Source organism: Chlamydotis macqueenii, chromosome Z (assembly GCF_036417535.1).
Source record: "Chlamydotis macqueenii isolate bChlMac1 chromosome Z, bChlMac1.mat, whole genome shotgun sequence".
NCBI lineage: Eukaryota > Metazoa > Chordata > Aves > Otidiformes > Otididae > Chlamydotis > Chlamydotis macqueenii.
The window spans coordinates 2,481,881-2,509,551 of NC_141593.1; the positions used below are offsets into that span (position 1 = coordinate 2,481,881).

The 27,671-nt window shown below is 43.7% G+C and overlaps 1 protein-coding gene across 1 annotated transcript in view; it reads left to right on the forward strand.

The window, feature by feature from the left end:
* Positions 1-254: 254 nt before the first annotated feature.
* LOXHD1 (lipoxygenase homology PLAT domains 1) overlaps positions 255-27,671 on the forward strand; it is a gene marked incomplete at its 5' end in the record, with an annotated part of 126,386 nt that continues 98,969 nt past the window's right edge. Inside the window, 5 exons of the mRNA XM_086770808.1 lie at positions 255-379; positions 9,551-9,631; positions 10,447-10,631; positions 24,718-24,816; positions 26,355-26,503. Coding sequence (XP_086626934.1) covers positions 255-379; positions 9,551-9,631; positions 10,447-10,631; positions 24,718-24,816; positions 26,355-26,503 — 639 coding nt within the window. The remainder of the gene's footprint in view (positions 380-9,550; positions 9,632-10,446; positions 10,632-24,717; positions 24,817-26,354; positions 26,504-27,671) is intronic.

Consider the following 27,671-nt stretch of genomic DNA (forward strand, 5'->3'; position numbering starts at 1 on the left):
AAGTGTGTTATTTTCAGCAAAATCTGTCCTAACTCAATCCCTTTCTGCTGATGTTTTAGTTCAATGTGATGATTTTCACCAGTTGTGTTGATCCTTAGCAGTGACTATGGCCTGTCCAAGAGAAGGATTTGTTCCGGTGGTGGGTGCAGAGATCCATCTCTGGGGGTCTGTATTTCAGCTCAGGTTTGGGGATGACTTCGATCCATCGTGTACAGGGTGAGGGATTTCTCCTGTTGTCCTGATCTTTCTTCTTTCCTTCCACAGTTTACGAAGTGGTGACAGTGACAGGAGATGTCCGGGGAGCAGGAACCGATGCCAACGTCTTTGTTACTCTCTTTGGAGAGCTTGGGATTACTCCCAAGACTCATCTCACAAGCAAGTGAGTATCTGGAAGAAAATCTATATCTTTGAGGCCTGTTCTTCTGTAACTTTTATTGCATTTTGATGAAACGCAATATTGTGCTGATGGATGCAGAGGGAATAAGTCTAAAAGGTATTTCGAGATCACCAGGGAAATCTGAATTTTTGCCATTACATATTTCTTACCAAATCCCTTGCAAACCTGCATTCATTTCTGTAGGTGGAAATGTGTGTTCAGATCCATATTATATAAGGCTCACACTTGCAAGGTGCGAGGATACTTGCTTTTCTTAAAGCTTATATTTAAGCTTTTAATTTAAAGGCTGAGAATATTCATTGCTTGTTGGAGTGGGCATGATGGGCCATGTTCGCATGCCTAAATCCCACTGAGGTCTCCGTGCTAAGTCAGGTACAGAGATAAGTGTCCTCAAATGTTTCTGAACAGTAACTCAGTGGGTTTGAAGTAATGTTGTTATGTGGGTAACCACCCACATCCAGCCATAGGAAATCTGAGGCAAGCAGAAATGGAAGAATTTAAGCTGCTTCCCAATTTACACCATTCCCATCCTACCTGCTGTATGCTCGGTAGCACACCGCTGTGTTTGCACATCACTGTGGTGGCACTGCTCTATTTTCCTCCAGCTAATGCCAGTGTCAGTGCAACTGGATGCAACTTCTCAATTCTTACCACTATGTTGAAATTAATAGAAACCATATTTTATAATTTAAGAACCTACTACGAGGCTTTTGACTCACTTGATAGCTTTTTTTTAAAAAAAAAAATAGCAAGCATCAGGGCCAGCAGGTGCTCAATTCCCACGAAAACAAGGTGACTTTTAACAAAGTCCCAGCTCTGCGTGTACTAATTTCCCCTTAGCCAGACAATTGCACCAAGATAAAGCAGAAATCCCTTCTCCATGGGGTCTAGTGTCTCAGGTTTTCAGTGTTCTTATTGTTTTGGTTTTCTTGAAAATGTGCTTCAGAATTATTAATCCTATGCTAAGGTCACACGGTAACTTCACATTTTCTCCATTTCTACAGCACCGACAAGAGGTACCTGCAGCTATTTTAAATTTTACCCTCAAAAGAGCTTCTCTTCCCAGTGAAGCAACTCAAACATGAGAGTCTGTAAAGAAAATGATATGGGAATGGTAAAGAAAATACATGAAATTTCAGCCCTGTTTGCCATATTTGAAATTCAGAAATCAGAGCTAGGCAAAGGAGTTTTATTATCCCAGCACCCCTAGAAGCACCAGGGAGAACTTGCTGATTGTATATTATATATCTATACAAAAAGGTTCATCTCTGTTCTGTGATTTTTATCCAGACATCTCAGTGAACTCATAAAGCGGAATACCGTTTCTCTTGATTTAACAGAGAAGGAAACTGAGGTGAGGAGGTAGAAGATGACATTCCCATAGCAGGTCAGTGGCAGAGCTGGGAGCAGCAGCGGCTCTGCTCGGGAAAGAGCTTCTAGCACCCAAACCTGCCCCGTAGTATGTGACAAAGTCATCAAAGCAGCATCTGCTTTCCAGGGAGTTTTTTTTTTCTTGTGGTCAGCATTTCCGTAAAGAGCCATTTAATTGTAAAAGTGCTCTTCTGCACGTGGCTATGGAAAGAATCCAATATTATTTAAAAAAAAAAATACTGTATACCCTTTAGAGAAGTCAAGAGATGCCCATAATAGATTTCTTAATCAGCTGTGACCTTAAAAGAGCTACTTGTTGTACAAGTCGTCTTTGCTGCCTGCTCTTTCCTTCTGGGCTTGCCACTATTTTTTTTTTGTGACAGAAAGAAAGAAAGGAGATGTTTTTTAGGTTGCAGCAGCAGCCATCTGAGCTTGTTCAGGCCTGGGTTAGTTTTCTGGGCTTGGTCCCTGTTGCTGCAGAGAGCAGATGGCTGAGGTGTCGTTAAGCAAGGATGAAAGGTGTGGCAAGCCAACCTTTCGTACCTCAGGGCTCTTAAAACTGGTCCCGTAGGAGGTGACTGCTAGAACTGCAACTACAGCTTTCCATTGGGGGTTTTCCAAACATCAGCGAAATTTCTGCCTCTCTACGCAAAGTCTGGCGCGTTACAGTGCTTCGTCGAGGAGCTGCGAGAGAAAAGCTAGTCTGAGCGTGGGAGTTGTCTGCGGATCTGTTTAATTGATAGTCTTTTCCCCTAAATGTGAAGCAAACCATGGAAATAGTCAGTTTGCCCCCAAATTTATTATGCAGCTTCATGAATATGGCAAAAGGATGGAATCTCATGTATCTTTCAACAAAATGTTTACACGAGTTCACTTATGACTGCAAATGCATGACATTTTATAGGTGTTTACATTTCCCAGTGTATGACAGAAAGCTAAAATATCATGCATTGCCTAGAGATGGTACTACCTTTTCAGCTTCTGGTTAGAATAGGCTTCTCTTATTTCGTTTGTGATTGTGTGCTGGTAGTGAAGTAGATGACATTTCAGATCTTTTTGTCACGCACAGTAAAGGGGAGGCACGACAAGCTGACAAAATACCCTGTGTTTTTAACATAGGCTGACAATAAGGTAACTGTGAAAAACAGACCCAAATCTTCATCATAACTTGTCGGAAGGAGCATCAGTTCTGGAAGTGGCAGCACCCAAATTCCGTCCCAAAAGATGCATTTATTTAGGCCAGGAGGTTTGGCCAAGCAGTGTTTGGGTCTGGGAGGGACTGGAATAAATCTTCCTCTGCATTTGCTCTCTGACGGTTTAAAGGGACAGTAAAGCCTCCCCACTGGTGCTGGAGGTGGTGGATAGATGCTGTCAAAGTGCTGTTCAGCCCCGGCTGCTTTTGGTAAAATTCCGCTTAGAAACCCAGCTCATGAAACTCTTTGCATCCCCACCTGCCATCCTGCACCAGCTACAGCTCAGCCAGACTCTAAAAGCGCTACCAAACCCAGGTTTCTTTCCACGGGCTGCATCACAGACACACGGGTGGACAGCAAGGCACTGCTCAGCGGTGTTTTGGCAGCAGCTGAGACTGTTCCTACAGGCACGAGCTGCTTCTCCATGGCCCAGCGCTGTCCAAACAGTGCTGATCCTCCACAGCATTTTATTTCTCCTTGCTCATGTGTTTTCCACCATGCTGGGCCTGAGGACCAAAAGCAAAACTCAGCCAGGAATGCTGCTGACAGCTCATTCACTGTGTTTGGTGGCAAATTTATTTATTTATTGATGGTGTAAGCGAATCCACTTTTCAGCGTCAGGCCTACCTGGTCCTGCCTGTGATGACTGCAATAAATATTCATAGGGAGATTTTTTCTTTAAAAAAAAAAAGGTAGAAAAGATGTAGCAACCGTTCCTTCTACCTGGTCTTAAGTCACTATACAGAGCTTTTCGTGTTCCTAATGCCAGAAAATACAGATGAAATGCAGAGTACCTATGTGGTGGTCTTCAGAGGATGCTAATGCTATAGCTCTACTACATCTGAGCCAAACTGAGTTGCAGAAGACCTGCTTTTATTGTTTAACAGCTCTGGAATAAATGAACAAATAAAGGGAACCAAGCTTATTTACTCTGGTTAGTTAATATAATGAGTTAGGAAGTGTTAGAAAGTTGGTGTAGAAGGGGTTGTTCAGGCTAGGAAGCCAATGAACCCCAAATGCGGCAGAGGAAGACTTCTCACATCGCTGCTGAAGCACTTCTTCAGAGATGATTTGCAACACTTTTTCTTTTAATGACGAGGGATATTTCCTCTTTTAAAGCTTCTTATGTATCTAACCGTACCCTGATTTATGCCTGTACAAATCTGCAGCACTTACTCTTTGAAGACTTAACGATCTGTGGCAGCGTTAAGTGACAGCATGCTTTGGAGTCTATATTCGCTTCTGAAAAAGAAACAAAGTGGGAAATTCCTTTTCTCTCTTGCTCAGGCTTGTTGGCTGGCCTGCATCTAGCATTTCAGGAACAAAAATCACCTGAGAGGGTGCTTGGGTAGTGATGTTGAACAACCCAACGGTAAGAGCCGGTAGAACTAATGTATATATAAATTATAATCCAGCTGCAGCTACGTGTGTAACAGCTGGTGGTGCTACAAGGAAGGTCAAGCCTTAGAGGGAGAAACAGGAATTTACTCAAAACACGCAGATTTTAAGGGAATTGAGCTGATAGACCAGCTCCCTGCTGATCAAGTGCCAGGAGCACTTTTCAGACTGTAAAACCTGGCCAGTTTTCCCCACAGTATAAGGTGTCTTTGTGAAACAAACTCAACCTTTCTGCCTTGCTCAAAGTCCTGACCCGATCTTCAACTCATTAATTCCAGTCTTAAAAATGCCTGACCTCATTCTCTTTAGATTTTTCAAAAATATTTCTCCATGGGAATGGGATACAAATTTTCAGTGAAGCAAAATTTGCCCTCAAAGTTGTCAAAGTAGGTGCAATTAAAAATGTAATTTGGTATTAGGAAATGCTGAGCAACCTTTGCATTGTGATTGATGGTGCTATCTGCTTTGTATACAGTTTCTTCGCAAAATAACCACCAAATTGCAGATAACAGAGCCATAAAGCATAGCTATGATTACCTAAATTAAATACCGCTCTTTTATTTTCTTTATGCAAATCATGCCATCAGAGATGAAATCTGATATTAAGATACTGCTTGTCCATGTGATACAAAGTGATGGAGCATGTACCCAACACATGCCATTAAGGCTATCGAAATCTCTACTAGGAACGCTTATGGATGAGGCAGGGGCCATTTCAATGTGCCCCATGGCATTTTGTCATGTTTCAGGGTAAGTTCAGACATGGGCTCTCAAAATTTTGGGCTGGTGTTTGGCTCCTGGGTGTCATCACGCTGCTACACCCCTGAGCAATTTGTCTCATTTAGTTAAATCCTTCCAAGGGGAACAGTTTTTTTTCACTAATCCTTCTGTGCTTGTTTAAGCAGGATTCTTTCTGCTGGTTATTGGTAGAAAAAGGAAATAATGTCCTTGGTACAGAGACATTTGCAGTCGCTGTTCTTTTCAGCTAGATTCTTCTCCATCTGGAGTATTTTTGGAAGCACGCTGCCTTTACATCGTATTTCCAGCCACCCGTTGACTGATGTTGTCAGCTTCATGACAACAGTCTTGGCAAAATATTTGCAGACCAAACTCCCTGGAGTATTCCTTGCTCCAAGAAGGAGGTTAATGATGCTGCTGTTGGAGCCCTGCATTAAGAGTAAATGCGGTTTGAACATATTGTGTGTTTTTGCAGTTTGTCTGTAAGTCCATCCAGGCCAGTGTCCTCTCTCCAGGAGTGATGGATAGTGGATGTGTAAGAAGAAAAAGATGAATGAGGCGAATACACAGTAAGCGTTTTTTTCAATATCTTTTTGCATCTTCTGGCATGCTGCCGTCTTAGCCGGAGGCCTGATAACACAGATTCACGCAGCTCATAATGTGTATTGGATAAGCTGAGGATGAGCAAAGCTGTCTGCACTGTCAAGCCAGGAAAACAGCAGGGATAGACCACTGCTCATCCCTGCCACCTCTGTATGTCAAACCTACCCCTAGTCCATGAGGAACTTGCCCCCTGTGAGATAGCTGGTCATCCAAACGGCATTATTTTTTCCCTAGCGAGTAGCAGGCTGTAGGTTTTTGCTGTGCGACCTTCTGAAAGGTCGCCCTGGTACCAAGCTCCCTCCTGCTGCTGCTAAACATCAGTGGCAGGAGCAGGAGGACCTGTGGGCAGGGATGTGGGGAGATGCCACCAAGAACTGACTCTGATGATTTAGTGGAGCATCTTTAAAATTTTGTTTGAACTGACATCCACAGTTACACTTTGTGCTTCTGTGCACTGTTGTGCACGGCACTGTTGCAGGCGGTTCTGTCTGTACAAAGCATTGCCAGATAAAACACCTGATACAAAGGCAATTTAAATGATCATTAATGCAGTGATTCAAAGCTAAATTGGTTCAGGTTACTCCATCACTGCTAAAGGTTATTATTTTTATGCCTCTGCTGTGATCAGTATCTAGGTTTTCCCTCTGTTCCTAAAAGCTCAGCTCTGGAAAGGATGCTGTTAGCTGGTTAGAAGTGAAGACTACTTTCTACAGAGACTCAAAATTTCAATTTCAAATATGACTTTCATTTAGGTGGTGAGACTAACTCTTGTTATGTCCCTCTATTTTTTTTTAACAGTCCTTTACTACCACAAATGTTCATTTTCTGTACTTTTACATTTAAAATTACATCATTGATAGTTTCTTACTGTCAACGTACCAAGTAGTAGCGAAGATGTCATGACACTGGCTCTGTTGTCTGTGCCAACAGCCTACAGAAGAGATGCACGCAGGGATTTATAAATACTGTGCTCAAATGTGCACTAGTTCTTGTGGTGCTTTTTAGCAATGAGACTTACCCAAAGAGGAGACATAGTGCTCTAGATCATTGTACATTTGCAGTACCATGAGGAGTGAAGCCTGCAGGCAATCATTCAACCAAAATAATCTGAAAATGCTTTCAGATACAAAAAATATTTGAGAATTTCATGTAATATTTTTCAGTGAAATTCCTTGGACGTTTCTTAAACAGAAATTGGATAAGACACTACAACAGATTGAAACCTATTTCTGAAGTTGCCCTAGTCTGGTATACCAGCCAAATGATGGGATTCCGAGTGAAATTCTGCTGATTTTTAGACTAAGCTTAGAGCTGTGCCCAGTTCCAGGCTCTGAACCCAGTCAATCCTGAACATTGGAAACTTAGTGCTGCAGTTTCCAAGTCAGATTTTTTTTTTTCCCTTGCTTTATTTGTCACTGGAGCTGTGCAAGCCAGCGTGCTGCATTGTTTGGTGTAACGAGTTCCTTATGGTAATCATGCTGTGAATTTCTAACCCCAGCCCTAGCCTGGACCAGACTCTGACATGGCCCAGCTGTAATTTCTCCTTCTCTCCCTCTCTTTCTTTTTTTTTTTTGGCTGAACTTCAGTATAGCCATTCCTTGTGGGATATTCCCTCAATTTCTCTCTTCCTATTTAATTGGCAATGCTAGAAGGAAGGACTGGATTTTTCCTTAAAGCATTCCCCTTTTCTGTGCTGTTGATGCTGCATATCCATCTCAAGGGAAGAAACTTATCAAATTCGTATGACCTTCTGATAGCAGGACTTCCCAGGAGCTCGACTGATGAACTACATCACGTTTCCCAAGTGCTTCCCCGAGCTCTTTCAAGATGCGTGAAGCATCTGCTGGGTGGGTGCTTTCGGATGCCCACTCGGTGCTCCTCCAGCAGTGGGTTTCCTCCCCAACCATCCCAGTGACCGAAACAGCCTGACACAGTGGTGGGACTGCTGGTAAACCAGCAGCCACTGGGACCGCTGTGCTGAGAGCTTTGGGCTAATTAGTCTAATTTAATACTTTTATGCCATCTCCGTAGCAATCTGCAGCACTGCATCGATCTCCGGAGCTGATGGGGGGAGAAGCCGCTGTCATTACAATGCTTGCTTAAGCCTGACAGACTAATTGCCTTGCACTCACTGACTGTTTTCTCTCCGACAGCCAGGTTGGGGGAGGCTGGGCTGGATTTAATTGTCTCTTGTCTTCACGGCAAGGTTACTTCTTTTAGCCTTTTCATGTAGCAGTGATGCTCCTGGCCGCGGTATCTGGAATACCAGAACGGAGGAGGAGGAGGAAGGCTGCAGAACATGAAATAACCTTTAAACTAAGGCGTGTGCAGATCCTTCAATGATGTAGAGAACAGAGCTGAACAAAACTGAAGCCCCTTGTTCAGATTATTAATATTCATTAACTTTCTGAGTACAAGCTGCTTGTCACTGCGGCTTTATGCTGCTGAAGTGCTGTGGTTTCTTGTTCATTTTAATGACTTGTGGATTTTGCTGTGTTTAATCATCTGTAGCAATGCTTAGTGGCCCGGGTGAAATCAGGGTCCATCAGGGAGGGCTGGTGGGAGAGGCTGTGTCTTCAGAGCAAGGATGGGTTTTGCCTTGATGTTATTCATAGTGTTTTTATGGAAAACATGAGCTTAAAAAGAATGAAGGTTCTTGCCAAAGATCACACCACAGGCTAGAGGCAGAACTGGGAATTAAATTCTACATCCCTTGACTTGGGCCAATATACTTTATGTTGCCTTCCACTTGCACCTGTGAAATACAAACTGCACACTTAACATTTCACAAAAGGATCAAATTTGTCACCTTCTTACAGTTGTTTTGCTTTAAATGAGATATAAATTGTAGGAGACAGCTGTAAAGGAAGTTTCAGTGGTCATTAAAAAAATATTGAAAGATGGGCGTGGAAAGAAACATTTGATGCAGTTGGATGCTTTTATCGCTGGCTGAGCTCTGGACAGATCTGCAGCTCTGCAAGGAACACACCAGACTGTGGAGCCCCTTTGCTCCATCACCAAGAGTGGGTCCAGTGGTGGCCAGGGGCTAGGATGGCAGTAGAGGACTCCTCTGGAAGCGGAAAACAGAGATTGAAAGCATATTGAGGCCCTGTAAAGCAGTTGAGGTAGCTGTGCAGGGGTCCAGATTCACCAGTCTTCCACATTTGTTGGCTGAAAAGGGCTGGTTGATAAGGGTGAAATGAATCTCTGACTTGACTGCTCTAAATGAACACTTTCTAGCCACCCTGGAGGGGAGCAGCCCAAAACATCTCCGTGTTTTTTGCTATTATGTCTACATTTTAGCAACCAATGGGTGGGCCAGCAGAGTTGAGGAACCACAGACGAGATGTTACCAAAGAGTTGGAGTTCTTTACTTAACTTTTGCTTCATTGGCACTGCCTTGAAATATCTTCACCAAAGATTATTTTTAGACACCTCTGAGAGACACTTACTGATGGGAAAGTCTTAGAGACTGCCCCAGCTCTTACATCTAGTGGTGATTTAGTTAGGATTTTGAAAAACCTTTGTCATGTTTTGTTCTTGGAGGTGATATGGAATGTGATCCAAGGTTTGCATCTGCTTGGGCCAGCATTGCATTTCCCCCAAAGCTTCCGTCTCGGTTTCTGGAGGGACTCTTAGAGCTCAAGAAAGGAAAAAGCCTGTTAAATGTCAGTACTCAGAGCTATCTAAAACTTGTCACAGGAAAGAGGACATTGAAAAGTAGGTTTATTCAGTGCTAGAAATGACATTTCTTCATCCTTAAACGCTAGCACTCTGTCAGGCCATGAGGCGTGCTTGCTGACAAGGTTGCTGTTTTCTCACCGTAGCCTTTGATGCATGTGTATTACAGGAGCAGCACGGCCTTTGAGAGGAGCAAAACAGATGTGTTCCGAATAAAAACCAACAACGTTGGACAAATAAAGAAAATAAGGTACTCGTACAACGTTACTACCACGGTACCTGCTCTGCGAGGTGCTAATCGAATGTCAGGCTGTAGAGGCTGTAACGTTGCCATGTTTTATTCGTTATTTGTTACTATGCTCTTATTAAGGTGAAGTTAAGGGGTGGTAAAAGCTTGTCTAATGCCTCAGATTTAACTGAGGTGTGAAATCACCTACGATATTACCTATAACTATCCACGCTTCCCACCAAGAATTCTGTTTCTGTCATATGCAGTCACAGAGGAACGTGTTTAGGATTGGCTTTATGTCCCAATGGAGGTAAATGGAGTTTGCTATCCTATTTTGCTAAATTAATGTAATGTAAATGATAATTATTGCATTTAACCACCATCTGCCTGACCTATATAAAATTAAAAATTAGTAAGTAGTACAAAGAAAGCTGAGAAAATGGGAAAAGGTGAATAAAAGAAAGTAAGATGAAAAAACAGCAGGAGGGATACAGGGTGGGAGGAGAGTCACTTACGTTTTAGATATGCAATGTAACGTGAATGAATACATATGTTGAATGAACATGCAGGTGCGTGTATGTTTGTGTGCATCCAGATGCAGATAACAGCCCACAGACACACCTATATCTGCCCACAAATAGACAGAGAAGGTTGTTATTTTAAAAATACCCTGTAAAAGCCCGTAAGTCCTATGAAACACTTTGGATAGACAGCTATAAACAAGCATTTTGTGTATAGTTGCTCTAGCCTTGTCTAATATAAAGTATTCCACAGAATTATAGTGCTAGTGGCCAGTCTTAATCAAAATATCAAATCCAGGGTTGTTCTTCCTCTAGGATTGAGCATGATAACACCGGACTGAATGCCGGCTGGTTCCTTGACCGCGTGATTGTGACTGACATGAACAGACCTCACCTCCGCTTTTACTTTCCCTGCAATAACTGGTTGAGCAAGGAGGACGGGGATGGACTGTATGTCAGAGACCTCATCGGCAGCCTGAATCCCATGGATGTGCCCAAAAGTAAGGGTTTTCCAAAAAGCTTGGCTTTCTGGTGCCTTGTCAGAAAGGACAGGGTTGCTTTCAGATTACTTCAGCCATATAAAAGGTAATGGCATAGTCTACGCTAATTTGAGTTTTTGTAGTTGGTAGAGAGAGAAATGGGAAGATGCAAGATGCCTCCAGAGGGTAATTCCTTCTTCCAATGATAGACGTGACATCTTAGGCTGGGATAAATCACTGTTTGGAGAAGCTCTGCTCATTGGTTGCGTGCTGAAGGATCCGCAATGACTAAGTTAGGTTAAATGGCTACACGTAAATGAGAGGCATCGCAGCCTGGAAGAGGTAGCCTGTATCATTTTGTATTATCAGAAGAGACAGTGTGGTTGCAGTCCTGTGTATAAAATTAAATGTTTCTAGGTTCTGGTGATGACCTGCAGGAAATTTCCATAAACAAGCCAACCCTCTCGCTGTAATGCTACACCGGTTTACTGTATGTGTATGATATCCATATTGAACTGGTGCCTATTTTTCAGAGTGGTTTTAAGCTAATGATGTTGAAATGAAGCCAGGACAGCTTGCAAACCAGACATGTACTCCCAAGTTGATATCAGCGTGTAGGCCATGTGGTGAGGTATGGCGCATGTAACGTGAGTGGGAAGACGATGGAGATGTGAAAGTGGAGCCAGCAAACCAGCCTCAGGTGGCATGTCAGTAGTTTATCTAAAAAGTGCTAATGAGGAAACTGAGTTGTGTTTTCCTGATGACCTCACCAATGCACTGTTCCTTTCTGGGAGTTTAACTTGGGCATGGAAAGTGAAGCACACGCACCACTAGCCACAGGTCTGAGGAAAAGGAGAGGTACAGTTTGGTGCAAAAGAGGGGAGACTTGTGTTTTTGCTAGTATTACATCTCTCTGAGAATAAGTGTTAAAATTCTTGGACTAGTGTTGTTGACATGACCACTTTGGAGTTTTTTTGGGGTTTTTTTTTTTTTTTTGGTAAAAATGGCTTGTTGCCAGACTTAATACAGTGCTTTGAGCATTGATGGATGCTCTAGAAGAGCAAAGTATTTATATTTCTATTGAGATCCTGTTTGACATTAACAGCGAAACAATAGATCATGACATTTTTTGTTCCTGAATTATTAAATAATTTTGCTCTATTAAGATACAATCTCCTAAACCAGTTTAGTATGTTCAAGATACAAGTATTAAAAGATGCTACATGTGAGTTAGCATGCACAAATAATATCCGTTGACAAGAAATGTATCTGGGAGCATTTTATAAATGCAGACCTCGCCAGGGTGGATGCCACAGGGGAATGAGATAACGTCTGGAGACGCTCTGCCAAAAACCCACCCCGTTACTGACGGGGCTGTGTGTGCCAAAGTCCTTTGCTGCTCTTTAATCTGTTCAGTTTGTGAAATGGAAGAGTTAAGGACACTCGAGGGGCAGGAGGGACAGCAGAAGGTAGTGGATGAGTCAAAGTAATACACAATTAAGGAGAGGTTCCCTCGAGGAGCAAGTCAACCATTCAATCTTAATAGACCTCTAACTGATATCACAGTTTCTCTGAATTTATTCTTGCTCCTGCCTGGGAGAGGTGATTCAAAGGAATGCGTGTGATTTCCTCCATCCTGTTCAACACCTGTCTCTCAGAAGGAAAAGATTTGTGGGCTAAACCCTTAGCTGGTAAAAATCAGTCCAGCTCCAACAAAACTGCTGTAGCCAAAAATCTAGTCCCATGCGCTAGCTCTTCTGCATAAGTGGTTTTGGGTTGTAGATCAACAGCTCACTATGTGCCAAGTCCCAGACAAATACAAATAAGTTTTCTCCTGCCTTAAGAGTATGAAAGAAGAGATTTAACCAGGCGTTTGTCAATGTCTCTGTTCTCATCACCTTTATGAGATAGAAAAGGGCACTTTTGAGTGGCACGGGCTGGATGCTCTGCGGCCGTCGGTATAAATGCATGGAGCTGGGCTGAGGCCAGAGGCACGGGTGAAGGGTTGGATGCCTTCCAGGCGGCAGGTCTGAATCTGTAAGAGGAGAGGGTTAGCTCAGCTATCTCAAGTTGCAGTTCCCCTTGAACCATAATTAATGAACGATAAACATTCTCAGGCTGCTGAGGTGAACTGTCAACTGCAAATGTAAATTTATCTGAATTCATTTGGCTCCCTCTGGATCCATAAAGGTCTGAAATGAGATTGTGATATGATATTCTTTCTACAAACAAGTCATTTGCCCTAAACTTGGTTGGCTTTTTTTTTTCCTTGCAAATGGATTAAATAGTGGTGTTTACTCTTTGTGTATTAATATTTTCCAGGCTACTAGACAAATGAATAATTATGTGGTTTGGTGATTTTATGTGCTTGTAAAGAAGGATTAGTTACTCCCTCTGAAGTCTGTGTTCCTGTTAGCACTGTTCAGTGCCGTACTCTTCTCCTTTTTGGATGTGCCTTCAGTCATTGTTCCCCTTTTTCTTTAGTTCTTCTTTGTAAACCGCCCAGGCACTGTTGTTACAGACCTTAGTCTTGTGCTTTGCTGTTATGCTCCATTCACTTCCAGAGTTTGGTATGTTTTTGGAGGTAACCAAACAAGTTTCTTCCATGTTCCCTCTCCTGCAACATCTTCAGCTTCTGATCTCCTGGAGAGCTTTCTCATCTTTGTCATAAGGATTCACCTTCCTCTCCTGAGGTCACGGCTAGGATGTGTATCTTCTCTGTGAGATGTGCGGGATGTGGACTGGAGAAAAATTAAATGATGCTTTGTCGTATTCTTTGCTTTGTTGAAGCTCTGTAGAGACATTTGCAGCACGTTTGAAGGGGATTGTTGATGCTTGAACCAAAACCTATCAAGCCATGGGAAGACTCAGCCTCTTTCTTGGTTGGGCCAAAGGCCAACACAGGACCCTGTAGGCTTTGAAGAGTTTTATTTAAAGTAAAAAAATAGAGACATTATTAAAAATGAAAAAAAAAGAGTATGTTTTGAAAAATAGTCAATGTATAATTGAAAAACTGGACACACACACAAAAAAAGTAGAGTTCTTTTCATGATCCAGATAGAGTTACCAAGGGTGGCAGGAATACTTAGTGATTGCAGATGCCTGGGCGATTGCATTTACTTACCTGAATAAAATGGCTCCTGTCAGGTTCCCTGTTGAATGCCACACATTTCTCCAGGAGAACAGGTTACATTTTAAGTGTTCCTGCTTGAATAAACCTCTATTCCCTGTATTCACATGCACGGCATCGTATGCCCATGGCCCTTTGACAGTGATAGTGCCAGAGATTCTTATTTACCCAGCACCTGCTATAGGCAGCCTGGATTAATTTACATTACAGGTATTAATTACAAGGAAGGGCTATTGTTCAGCCTTATGCTGCTTCGCTTGAGTTTATTAAGCCTTAGGATTGTATGACTGTGTGCTTTTATGCAGGGAACCGGCTCAAAGCTGAAGTCAGGTGCTGGTTTTCCTTTGAGTGTTGTGGGTTTTGGATCACTCTGAGGGTGTCTGGTGTCCTACGAGAGCTGTGGGGGAGGAGAGCATAGCTTGTAGCTGCACTAATAAGAATTACTGACCCAGCAGAGATGCAAAAGCAGGTGAAATTTGGAAGCCTATTTTCAACCTGTTGTCTGGTATCTGCAGACTGGCCGTGAATCGCTCACGCCACTCTGTAGATAGAACCTTGTGTCTCCCACCCCATGGTGACTCTCATTTGGTTGGACTTCACTCCGCTTTCCCTGGTGGCTTGCAGCCCTGGAGCTGCTCTGCACCCACTGAGGTGGGACACCAGGGCTGCGTCTTTCTCCGTCCCTGCCTGTGAGGGGTACAGCTTTTATGACCCAGCTGGGAAGCAAGGGCTCCTGAGATTTGGTCTTCAGGTGGATTGAAGGGTGTCTCAAGACATAATACTGGAATATTTTTGCAAGGCTACCTTTTGTCCTAATTCATAAAAGAAGCTGAGATTTGGTTGGGTTAGATGATATATTAATTATCCGTGGGCCATCTTCTCTCTGGGACAACAACAGGCTGTTATCATGATTTAACTGGTTGACGTTAGGCTAGTCTCTCTGCAGTGTGACCTCCTGTTTTCCTCAGAGCAGGGGAAAAAGTTGTGGTTAGGTACCACCAACCCATATTGGCTGCTCTTGATTACCCTTGAAATCTCTCACTAATCAAAACAATTCTCTATACTCACTTTTTACTGACAGAAAGCAGGAATATTCATTTTTCAAAGGGTGCCTTTACTCACCTGGTCTTTGCAACCATGTTCAAGAGCACAGATACCTTAATTCAGTTTTCTATGTGATTGCAATTTATACTATTCTGTCAAATTTTGGTCAAGTCTTGCCGACCTGCCAGTTGCAAATGAGGTTCGGAGCCAAGGACTGATTTCCAGCTGGCTCTGTGGCCATCAGCGCCCTGGAATTGCTCAAGATTATACATGATGGGCTATAAATTTGCATGGGACAGTAGCTCATGCAAACTGTTTCAAGGCTGCAATATTCACAGTAGGACAGAACCACGTGTGTGACCTCAGACTGTAAAACTCCTCCATTCTCTACTTTTTCTGGGTAAAGTTTAGTCTTATTTGGTCTGTGAATAATGAATGGGTTTATAATGGGTGCGTAACACGGCACAGTACTGAGGAACAGGGCCGTCACAGTGCACGGGACATCCAGACCTTGAGGATGGGAGCATCCAACATTATTGTGTTGCCTTTATTTTTTCCAGTGGTCGTCTATTGGTTTTTATTACTATTCATATTATGTCAAAAACGGGTCACAAGACCAGATCAGGTGTAGCTGTGCTGTATCTAGGGCTACCTCTGCATGGTGTTTTGCAGGCAGACATGAGTTTTCTGCCTTGCTGAGACAAGAACCAGCTTTGAACTGGAAGGTCGGTGGTTGTGTCCATTCTGGCCTGATTTGGGGGTGATGTATGGTGCATCTAAGAGTTTGCATGGGTATATCCTAAGGGGTAATGGCTGTAAGGTCACACTGAGCGATTTGGAACTGGATTCCTGTAAAGGCAGATGAGTGGTGAAATGTGCCCGTGTGCTTGTGCATGCAGGGGGTAGTCTCGCCTTTGAAAAATGAGAACAATATTTATTATAATTACAAATGAGAGAAGCTCAGCCGATCAAGTTGCAGGTCAGCCCCAATCCATTAGTCTTTCACAAGTTTCTCTGAATTATTTGTCTGTCCTTGTCTGGGGCAGAGCTAATGAGATCACCCGAGGAGACTTGGACACTTTGTGTTCATGGTGGGTCAGAGGAGAAGACCACTGTTTCCTTTGAAGGCAGGAAAGGCAGTCCGTGTAGGCGTTATGAAGGCAGTTTGTGTACACAAAGCAGCAGCCTGTGGTGGACTTCTCTGCCTGGTGTGCCTTCGAGAGCCTCTGTGCAAGCACGTGCAGAGTTAACATGCCTGAGATATACTCTGAGGTTTTTAGATCCACTAGGACCTAAAACTCATATATTTGAGCTGGCAATATGAGCTGTGTTATTTCTTTCCTCTGCAAAGGAGGTTTGTGTTAAGATTTCATGGTTTATTGTCCAGAGTTTTAATGCTGGCTGGCTTAAGGCTTATGAGGCACCAACCTGGCTGTAGCTTGAGGAAACATTTGGGGCAGCAGGTATTGAAGCACATGCTTGACTTTGAGTCAGTAGCTAAATCCTTCCTGTCCCAAAAGGAAACACATGTCCCTCCGGGCTGGATTGGATCTGGACTGAAGCTGTGGCCGATATTTCTCAATAATATACTGGCACTAGAAGCTCTGATAAGAAGCAGCGTTTCGGATGTGAGGCACTGGTTGGTGATGATGCCCTGTGGGCTTTGCAGCCTCATTTTACAAAGTAGCAGGCCTGGAGAGTGGGACTGGTCTCTCTCCTGTCTCTGCTCAGTCGTGATTCAAAATAAGTGTCGTATTTTGGAAACTTTCTTGATCAGAAAAGCTGAAAAGATTATTTCTGAGCATGTAGAATGTGAGGGGAATGAAATTTATAGGTGTTGCCTGCTCGTCAGAACTCATCTTTATTTACGTTGAGAACTGGAAATGTATAATTAGCACAGGAAAATGCAGTTAAATATATTTATGAGATAAATATTAGTTGTTTACTTTTGAATAATGGTGAATACCCCCTGTATTAAGGATGAGGTCTTGCTGCATGCTGAGATATTCAATAAACAAGGTTTGTAGAGGGAGTAATAACTTTTACTACCCCATTGATATCACCGAGAAAAAAAAAGTCATGCTGTCTGGCACACTGAGTATCCAAAAATGTCTGGTGGTTTTTTGGGTTGTTTTGTTTTGTTTTCAGAAATACTTCAGTTGGTCTAATAAGGATTTTACTCTCCCTGCAAACTTTGCCCATCTTATATCACCACGTCTAAAACAAGGCAGCTGTGGACATTTTATTTGTAACGTATTTTTTTTTGCCTGTTGTTTTGTCTCTAAGGATAGGTAAGGGCAATGAGAAACTGAAATGCAGAAATAAAAAGTAACACTGGTGACTTGTAAACCACTAGGAAGACAAGATGCACAGAGCTCAAAAATGAGAATAAAGTAGAGATTTGTAGTTCTTATAAAGAAACTCATGTTTCAAGAGAAAAAAATTTGGAGAGGCATGAGACATCTCTATGTGTCCAATACGTTGGATCCATATATATCCAATACAAAACAGATAGCAAAAGATGTTTGTGAAGATATGGGATAATTTTGACCAATTATGTCTAGATACTGTAATTATTTCAACTATCAGTTTTGCAAGAAAGTAACTTTATTTAAATATATTATTTATACAAAGCAAGACTGAAGTACAGTGATAACAATATGATTTTAAATGGTACTGTAAAATTATTTTACTCTTGGTTCTAAGCAGAAATGTTTTGCCCAAGAGGTTATTTTCAGTGATTTCCCCGGTTTTGATAATAGCAGTTCTGACTAAAGCAGGAAGTGGATATTTCTTTTGTGAAATGTCTGCCTTTTTTTTTTTTTCTCATGGGCTCCCACTCTAGGCCTGAACTAATGAAAAACAATGAGAAATCTTGGAGAATTAGATGAACAAGGATTTTCGCACCACTGTCAGAAGGTGGGTTGCCACCTGCTAAGCTCCATGCCTCTGCAACTAAACCACTATTGTCTCTTGAGCAAGGTCGTTTAAAGCTCGCTTAGAAATGTCATCGTCACTTTGAAGTCGCAGTAGGAACATCAGTTTAGCATAGCCTGCAAGCAATGACTCCTGCATGTGGTAGATTGCCTCTCATAGGCTCTGCAGAGGGATGATCCCGGCTGAATCCTAATATATTAACTGTTTTGATGCATACTTTGATTTCACGTAAGAGCCACGCAAAATGGGGCTGGATCTTGTGATCTTGGGGCTGGAAGGGGAGACGAAGTGGCTAAGTTCACTTTATAGGAGGGGCACAAGGCAGTGGTTGAGGATAATGCAATAATCAGCAGAGCAAACAGAACAGTTTAATTTTCCCATGTCTTATGCCTCTTTGAGTGGCAGTCATAACATCTCTTTCTTAAGAACACACTTTAAGGGAGCTCTTCTGAGATTATGAAATGCCGATCTGGGGTCACACCAGCCTTGTCTCCCCGATGCTGCCTCTGACGACGTGCACCTCAAAGCCATGCAAAGGTTCTTCAGTGTTCCTCCTCCACAAACACCAGGTTTTGGCAGGGGTGCTCATGGCCAAAAGCAATGCGAAGCTCTTTCTTCATCAACATCCCCTGCGTGCCAAGTGTGCTTGTAATCTGTGTTTCCAGTTTGAACCCTTGGTTTAAGGAGCTTTTCACCGCCCCTGAAGGCGCAGCTCATTAAGAAAGATAGTTGTCGATTACTCTTGACAGAGATTAATTATTTGCAAGCTCTAAACCAACCATTTGAATTCCACCCTTTCCTGGATGGGGAAAAAAAGTTCTTCGTTAACTGTGTGCAGCTGCTTCGTGCAAGAACAAGCTGTGCTTTTGAGACTGAGCTGGCTCCTGGAGAACTCAGCAGGGCTCTTCTGCTTTTACAGGAGTTGCTTTAGGTTCTTACTATCTCTTGCTCTGCATAGCTGTCTCCAAGGTCCCTGCTAGCGCAGTAGAGAGAGGTGTAATGATTGGGGCTGGGTGAGTTTTCTTCTCTGCAGTGTTTGCAGAGATAGTGCTGTGTGTGAAAATGCAGTAAGGCGTCTCCACCAGAATCACAGAATCACAGAATTGTTTGGGTTGGAAGGGACCTTTAAAGTCCATCCCGTCCAAGCCCACTGCAAGGAGCTTGAACATCTCCAACCAGATCAGGTTGCTCAGACCCCCATCCAACCTGGCCTGGAATGTCTCCAGGGAAACTGGGCAACCTGTTCCAGTGTAAAAAAATTTTTCCTAATATCTAAACTAAATCTACCTCCCTCTATTTTGAAACCATTACCCCTTGTCCTGTCACAACAGGCCCTACTGAAGAGTTTCTCTCCATCTTTCCTGTAGCCCCCTTTAGGTACTGGAAGGCCGCTCTAAGGTCTCCCTGGAGCCTTTTCCAGGCTGAACAGCCCCAGCTTTCTGAGCCTGGCCTCACAGCACAGGTGCTTGAGCCCTCTCATCATCTGTGTGGCCTCCTCTGGACCCTCTCCAGCAGCTCCACGTCCTTCTGATGTTGGGGGCTCCAGAGCTGGACGCAGCGCTGCAGGTGGGGTCTCACCAGGGCAGAGTAGAGGGGGAGAATCACCTCCCTCGACCTGCTGGCCACACTCCTCTTGATGCAGCCCAGGATGCGGTTGCCCTTCTGGGCTGCAAGGGCGCATTGCCGGCTCATGTTGAGCTTATCATCCACGAGCACCCCCAAGTCCTTCTCCTCAGGGCTGCTCTCCATCCATTCTCCACCCAGACTGTATTTGTACTTGGGATTGCCCCAACCCACATGCAGGACCTTGCACTTGGCTTCCCCCCAGAAAGTCAGGAGAATCTCATCTGGGAAGAGATGGTGTTAGCCTGGTGGAATGGATTCTCTCCCAGGACAGATGAGAACAAAATTCAAAAGCTTGCGGTGAATCGAGCATGTTTGTGCCCTAACCGTATGCTGTCTGACCTTTGAAGTTTGTTCTGACCAAGATGCCCCTGAGGAGTACGCTGTCAGAAGTAGTATAAAGGAGCTTCCATTTTGATAAGTCAGAGCTTTCCTTCAAGAGGAGATTTTGTCAGACAGCTTCTGGTGAGCTGGAACGACCAACATGTTCCGACAGTGAGGAACCAGGGCGTGCGGACATCAACCCACCTTCCCGAGAATGTGCAAAAAGGCTGTGGTAGACTGGTTCAAACTTCGCCTTGCCTGCAGATCCAGCCCCTTGCCCCTGCCTCGAGCAACAAATTTTTTTTTGCTTTTCGTACTAACCACAAATGTATTTCTTTGCCAGCAGCAATTCAGAGACAGTAGCGGTGCTTCTCCCCTACCCATTCCCCCCACCCCTTTCTGAAATCTGCCTGCTCAGGCAGGATCTTCAACATTGCCACCCTTGGGAGCACTGTGAAAACAGAAGGATAATTGCTAGAAGTTGCCTTATGAGAAGAATCCATTGCTGCCTACGACTCAGCTCCCTCTGTGTGTTTTCTTTCTGAAGGCTGTGGCATTCCTCAGCCGTTGGATGCTGCGCTGCTGGCTTGCTCCGTGGTGCGCTGTGCGGAAGGGAGGTAGGCAGGGATGTCTAGCAGGGAATTCGCTGTGCCCTGCGGGAGGTGATAACTCAAGATAATGAAGCAAGGTTGACTTTGTTCCCTTGCCTAAATCCAGTGCTCCTGCTGCTATGAGCTCAGCAGCTTGTGTGTAAACACTCTATCCAATGCCCCAGATAATATTTGCTACGAGGTTTCCTTAGGCAATCCCATCCTATGGCATTTCAGGTGACCATGATACCATATTGCTAAATAAATGGCAGTAACCGATGAATATCACGTGGCTGAGCAGTCAGATGGAGCTTGCAGGTGGCAGGATGGGGCTGGGATGCGTCCGTGTGTTTTCCGTGGTTGGAGGCACCCAGGGATGTTGGAGCTGGACAAAAAAATCCTGGGCGAGATGTTGGGGTAGGGCTGCACCCTGTCTCCTTGGGATGGAGATGGCAGGGGGACCAGCCTGGATGTAGGCAGCCTGCGATCAGTGCTGGGAGGTGGGAGGGCTGCGGCCCCATGCCCTTCCTCCCCCAGGAGCAGTGTCAGGAGTGCCCTTCACCAAAATAAACCCCCTGGCTCTCGGTGGAAGGAGCCTGACTCTATCCCACGGTGCATTATTAATCTTTCCTTTTAGCTGATGAAAGCTGTGGCTGAGTTGATTAGTAACAGATGAGCTGCTTGACTGTCACACCTCTGCTAAATTAATGCAGTGGGGTCATATCAGTTAGTGACACCCCACTGCTTCCCTGGGATGGCATCCTGGCAACGTCTCCGCAAGCCTTCTTGGGATGGCTGTGTGTGTATCAGCACGTTGGATGAGAGGCATCAGGGGGAGCTGGATTGTCTCTAATGGAGCTGTAAGGCTGTAAAGGAAAGGAAGGTGCTGTAACCGTACAGGACTCTTGCGCTTGTGTGTTGCAATGGGAAGGGGAAAGAAAGCAGAAAATAGTTACTGCTCTTGCTGCTGAATTTTTGTTAGCTGTTCTGCTCTTGGCATCTTTCAGTTCGTGCTTCCAAAGCTGCTAATTTGATATCTAGGAAGGCTCCCTTCCCCATCCCTGTGCTGCAGCAAGCCTGCACTGCTAGATGGAGTCACAGCTTTCACCAGCCGTACATTAGCATTTTGCATGTTCCCTGTGCTAGGAGAAGCATTCAGGGAAAAAAAAAAAAACAGAAGAATATCTAGGCAACATCTTGATCTCTGTTTTGCAGATGAACTCAGAGCCGTGTATTGAGGTTAAAAAAAGCCAAGTGGGTATTTTTGAAAAGATGATGTTGCTGTTTTCAATAATGCATGATTAAGGGCTTACAGAACAGGGAACAACATCCACCCATGCTTAAAATGAAGAGTGCTTGACTTCAGCCAGATCTCTGCCTGGGTGCAATGAGAGCCTTTTCCTGCATGCTTCTAGCAGCTGAATCCTCACGGCCTTTTTGAGCGGTAGCATCCCTTTCTATTTAAATATGCACATCCACCGTGTGATTCTGTAAGATGTGCTGATGTATGAAGCACAGAAGGACCCCTGAGCAGAACGAAGAGCTGCTCTCTCTGCTGCAGCTGAGCGTTGAATTGCTCAGAGAGGGAGACAGCACTGGCAAAAATTCAGCATAGTTCAGGAATAATCCTGTTTCCTTCCGGAAGGTGATGGGACTAAAATTGTCCGGCATGCAGAGCTGAGTGGGGCATGTGTGGGACCTGGCTTGAGTGCACACGGTTTCAGAGTTGGGAATATAGAAAAAAAAACAATGAAGGGAAAGACCTGGTGATCACACACGAGGCATGACCCTGTGGTCCGTGAGGCAGGGATGAGCTATGACCTAAGCCAAGGACCACTAACATTCCTGGTGTAGCTTTGCCTGTGGAATATCTGGCAAGGACCATGGAGAAGAGGCATGCAAGCGCATGTCATGCACCTCAACCTTGCTTACATTTTAAGGGACAACATAAAACCCTTTCGGCAGAGTGCCCTGGGATTGCCACCAGCCCAAAGTGACAACCCAACACATTGCCCAGCTCTGCAGGGCTCCATCATGGGAGTCTCCGTGCTGACAGTCTGACACAACACCGTGTGTGGAGGGCCCTTGGGAGCACTTGGTGTTCTGAGAAGGTTGTCAAATGATGTCATGATAAATCTTAGATCTGAAATAGAGCAATCTTGAAAAATATTCCAAGTCATTGGATCTGGTAGATAATTTTACCAGAGTCTGGCAAACAATTTTACCTGGGTTTTGCTGGCTGGACAGATGTATTTCTGCAGAAGCTGTAAAAGGTGACCTTCCTGTCTTGTTTTTGGTCACTGCTGCTGATTCCTCTTCAGTGACTTGTTCTCCACATCTCCCCCTTGGTGCTCTGCATGTGTTCAGGCATCCTTCTGGTCTACACTTCAGAGGCATAAAGCCTGGTCCTACAAGGGTAATCTAATTTCAGCTGCTGATGCTTGTCCTTTTGTGGGTCCTTTTATCCCATCAGGTTCTTCTGGCCCCTGAAAAATGGAGTGGAAAATTAATCACTGACATCAGAATAAATATTCTAGAGGAGGTGCAAAAAGCAAAGCTTCTTGAAAAATGTGGTCTGTGATTAAAAATCCCAGTGTACAATGGGTCACTTTTAGTTAGAGCAGCTTTGTGGCCAAATGGGAGCTGTAAATTGCACCTTCTCCATCCTTAGTTAATGCAAATGAAATCCTTTGGTGCTGGCAGGTTGTAGGAGCTCTATGAACCGAGGCAAAAGAGTTAAAGAGAAACATTACGGTATTTTCTCTCTTGTCTGAGCTGGGCTCTGTCCTGCTCTTTCTTGTTGTTTAGTATTTATTGCACTTTTATCATTATTATTTTATTTGTAATGGCATGTTTTGTGATGGGGCGCCAAGAATGTCGGCTCAATTTTAAGCCTTTTCAGAGCGCATTCATTAAACCATGGCAGGTGATTTTCCCTTCTGTTTGAGCTCTGCCCTTGTGCTCCTCACCCAGGGAGCTGAGCGCATCTTTGTAATTCAGGGGCTGGTCCAACAACCACTTTTCATACGCTTGCTCTCACATCCTCTGCCTCAGGGGGAGCATGTGCACCAAAGTGTCTGCTGTCTTTTGGAATATTTTTAAATATATGCTGATTACGGTGGAGGAGGCAGGTGACCCAGGGTTTGTGGTATCTGTAGCTCCTGAGGGATTTCATTTCTGGTGTTGGCTGGGAAGCCCAGACAAGCTTCTCCCCTAACTTTGCACCTGCCAAAGGGAAAAAAAGTTGCTCACCATGGATCACAGCGCAAAAAGTTTTATTTTAGCAAGGGAGGTATGTGTGATGTGGACTGTGAATTTGTCCCTTTTGCAGAAGCATCCTGCCCAGGACTCAGAAATAAAAAGGTGACATAACACAGAGCTTGCAGTACCAGCTAGCCAGGGCTCAATAACAGAATATGACAAACCCTCTGTTGAGGGCATATATGACATCATGAACTGTTTGGTAGTAGATTTTGCATTAATCTCTATCAGTTTTGTTTAGTGTTTTGCTCTCCATCTCCAGCACTAGTTCTGCCAGAGATGTGGCCGTTGACATCTGTCATGGTTCAGGTTGCTTGGAGGAATGAGGCAGCTGGGTAGACTTTGGCAGTAGATTTTGAAAGTTTCTCGTGTTTGCCCCAGCTAGAGTCACACTGAAGGCCATGGGAGTTTCCTCACTCATTTCAAAAGAATCTGAGCTCACCCTTGCTGTCCTTTAGAGCCGTTAGTCCCATCCTGATCCCTCTGAAGACCTTGCTTCTCAAACTCACTGACACAGTGTGTGTGAAATGTTTGTGGTGCAGCTCACCTGCATGATTTTTGCATTGGTTGGTGCTGTACACGTGATGTAGCTTCGTAACGTGACAGCTCCTGCCTTTGCTCCTGTTTCTCCGTTAAAATGGAAAGGACCGGATTTTTCTTTTTATTTTAAACTGGGTAGAGTAACAGGGTGGTCACCTTTGATTTTTTTTGCTCATGCTGTGTGACTGACCTTTCCTCAAAATGTTGTCACCAGCCAGGTTTAATATAAGCAAAGCGGCAAAAATAGCTCTAGGACAGCATTTGGACCAGAAGGGTCAGGTCTGAGCCTGGGCAGATAGTTGGCTCTGTAACTCATTGATGTTTTGAAAAAGCAAGGTTGGTGTTTAGGTCCAAGTTCATTTAATGGCCATATACCAACATCAAAATTTGCAACTTCCTCTCATCTATTTCCACTTTCAGTGTCAAGGCCAGGAACCGAGTGATCTCTTCTTTCCCCGGGTAGTGAACACCCAGTGTCAGAGCTCTGCCTATGGATTTCATTCCTCTTGTAGAGGAGAGGGTCAGTGTACGGAATCCAGGAGCCGTGATTCAGACATGCTTTCAAGACAGCATCAGCACATCCTGAATTAGTTTGTGTTATTTTGTGTCAAGCCATTGAGTTATTAACGTATTGGGATTTCTGTCTCTCTCCTTGCAGTCAACAAATACGTGGTCCGAGTTTTTACCGGTGAAGTTAGCGGCAGTGGAACAGATGCGGATGTCTTCATTAATATCTTTGGTGATAAAGGAGACACAGGTATTCAAATGCAAATAATTTCCTAAAATATTTCTTCCTGTGCTGCAGGCCTGCGATCTGAACAGCACACAGCAGCAATCTGGCAAATGCAGAATAATTTGGCTGAGTGAAAGGCACAACAAATGGTGTTGTTAGCTCTGGGGTGTCTTGCATCCACGGCTCCTGGTAGCTGCAGAGCAGCAGTGGTGGCTGAGCTGTGCACATGACTGTTGTTCCCTGCCACAAAAAAAGACCAAAAAAGCAGCATAAACCACCAGTATAAACCAGTGCATGAAGTGCCAGCCCGCTGAGGGATCCAACACCAATGTGTTAATTACAGTGCATGCAGTGAGAGCTGCATTTCCCATCTTTCTGTGTCCCTGGAATTCTGTCCTTTCAGTGTGGCAAAGTTTGTTGCAGAGCCTGCCTGGCTGTTTAGAAAGATAATCTAACCAAGGTTTGTATTAGCTGACTTTAAATTAATGGTGATAGCTTTTTTTTTTTATATTTTTTTTTTTTTATGTGAATTGGACTACAACAGTGGTCTAGGAACAAATAAATTGAGTTTAATTTAAAAAAAATATTTTGAACAGAATGATAGTAAAAGATAAGCCCAGACCAAATTCTCTGGGTCACACCGTGGAGAAGAGTGGGTACAAATTCCTGTAGACCCAGAGAGTGCATATTGTCTCTTCTATACTACACCTATCCTGTCAAATTCAAGAAATAATGATATGCTGTCTGCCAAGTGTCCTTGAATAGATTATGAAACCTAGTGTGTAGGTCTCATCCTTGATTAATTCTCCAGACTTTTACAAGGGGATTTGTCTGATCTCACTGGAAACTTTTGAAAGTGGGAGTCTAAATCTAAGCTGGTTGTCCAGGCACTCTGTCATATCTACACAGAGGAATAACAGCCCTAGAAAATTATTTATCCCCTTCTAAGGTAAGTGAGATGAATTGCCCTCTGAGACCTTTCCCTGCAACCGGTACCTTGGGTGGGCTGAATCCCCCTCGTGGCATCACTCACACAGGAACAGTGAGGTCAGTGCTTTAATACTTTTCATAAAGGCAAGCTCCTGTGAGATCAGGAAAAGGCAATACCCCTGGTTGGGTTCTAATTAGAAAATAAATCCTTCCTGCGTGACACAGCAAAGACTCCCATGTCCTGAAATGTCAAAATCCGCAGCTTGTAACCCAATCCTTTTAAAAACAGTTTGGAGATTTTTAAAGACATTAAAAATAAAAGGGAAATGTGGTGGTATGAAAAAAAAGATGTGGGAGCCATCTGGATATATATTTCTGAAAACTCTGAGAGCTGTAATTAACTGTGACATAGGAGTGAAATCCTGATCTTTTGTTTGCTCAAGAAAAGGTACATTTTTAATTAGAATATGAAGCCCTCTGCCTTTACCCTGAATCCTGGTTGCAGAGAGCTAGTACCTGGAGAATATTTGATTCAGTTAGTGGTGATATTCCTAAGTATTTCCTCACTTACAAAACACACATGTGCCAGTAACCCTTTCCTCCTTGGTTCTTCTATATTTATTTTTTCTCAGGTGTGAGGAAACTGGACAATGACAAAGACAACTTTGAAAAGGGAGCAGAGGACAAGTTCACACTCGATGCTCCGAATTTGGGAAGGTTGAGGAAGATTAATATAGGTCATAATAACAAGGGTGGCTCTGCTGGCTGGTTCCTCGAAAAGGTTAGTTGCTCGCAAAATGTTTAACTTACGTTGTGGGATCTAAATGTCTCACTTCTTACCCTCTCGCTAGTCTGATGCCAAGAAAGGCAAGGATATTTGCTGACGATACAGGTTTCTGGTTACTGAGAAAGGCACAAATCAGGTTTTCAGTGTTCCAGAAGTATCCTCTCCAGCACTCACTTCTTTCTGCAGAGAAAACTGGGGGCTGATGGAGAGCTGGCAGCAGCTGGGTGCGTGCCAGTGTGGTGCATCCACATCAGCTGCAGCAGATTCAGATTGGGTAGTTAGAAAATGAGGGGCACTCTGGCTTTAGGTAAATTGTCAAGCATCTCAGGGGACTTTGTGGCAGTGAGAAAATCTAGTCGTTAAGACTTGAACTTGCCTGCTCTAATTATGTTTCTTCTGTCTCAGTTACTGCAGTTTCTTTGACAGATGAGAGGGAATTATCGAAGCTGGGTCCTCCAAGCCCCTCCTCGCTCTGTTGACTTAACTCATTACCAAGATGGTAAAGATACCAGACTCTAAGAAATATCTATTGAGTCTGTTCACACTGGAAATGTGCAAATACTTCTAGCTTGGCCAAATTTAAGTGTTTTGTCGTTGGTAGAGCAAAAAAGATATACCTGCCACAAAGATCCTTTTCTTCCACTTTCCTCCTCATTTTAATCTCCTGCTTTAAGACGTGAAGGTATTGCAGCTTTTAGTGAAATGGTTGAAGGAATATCTTAAAAGGATAAATCTATGACTCTAATCTCATTTTCTTTCCTCTGCTGGTGTAGTTTAACACAGCTGGCTTTAATCCACTGAAGATCTGACCCCAAATTTGTAAGTCCTAGATAACAAGGTGGTTTGATGTATTACAAATACAAATATTAGCACATGCTTTTCCACCATCACCCCCTATACTGTACTAAAAGTTATTATGCTGGTTGCCCATGAAAAATGCAGAAGATAAAAAACAGAGCTGTTGTTCTCCCTGTAATAAATAGAGGGGGAAAAAGCCTGCAGAAAAGGAAGCTCATTCTCACATTGCAGATGAAGTCTGCACAGCATGATTTTTGATGTTGGTTAGGTTGTTTAAGTCCCAAAGCCTGAAGCAGTGACTAGTTGCAGCCAACACATTAATCCTATGTTCTTCCAAAGGAATCGCTGAGACATTTGTGATTAA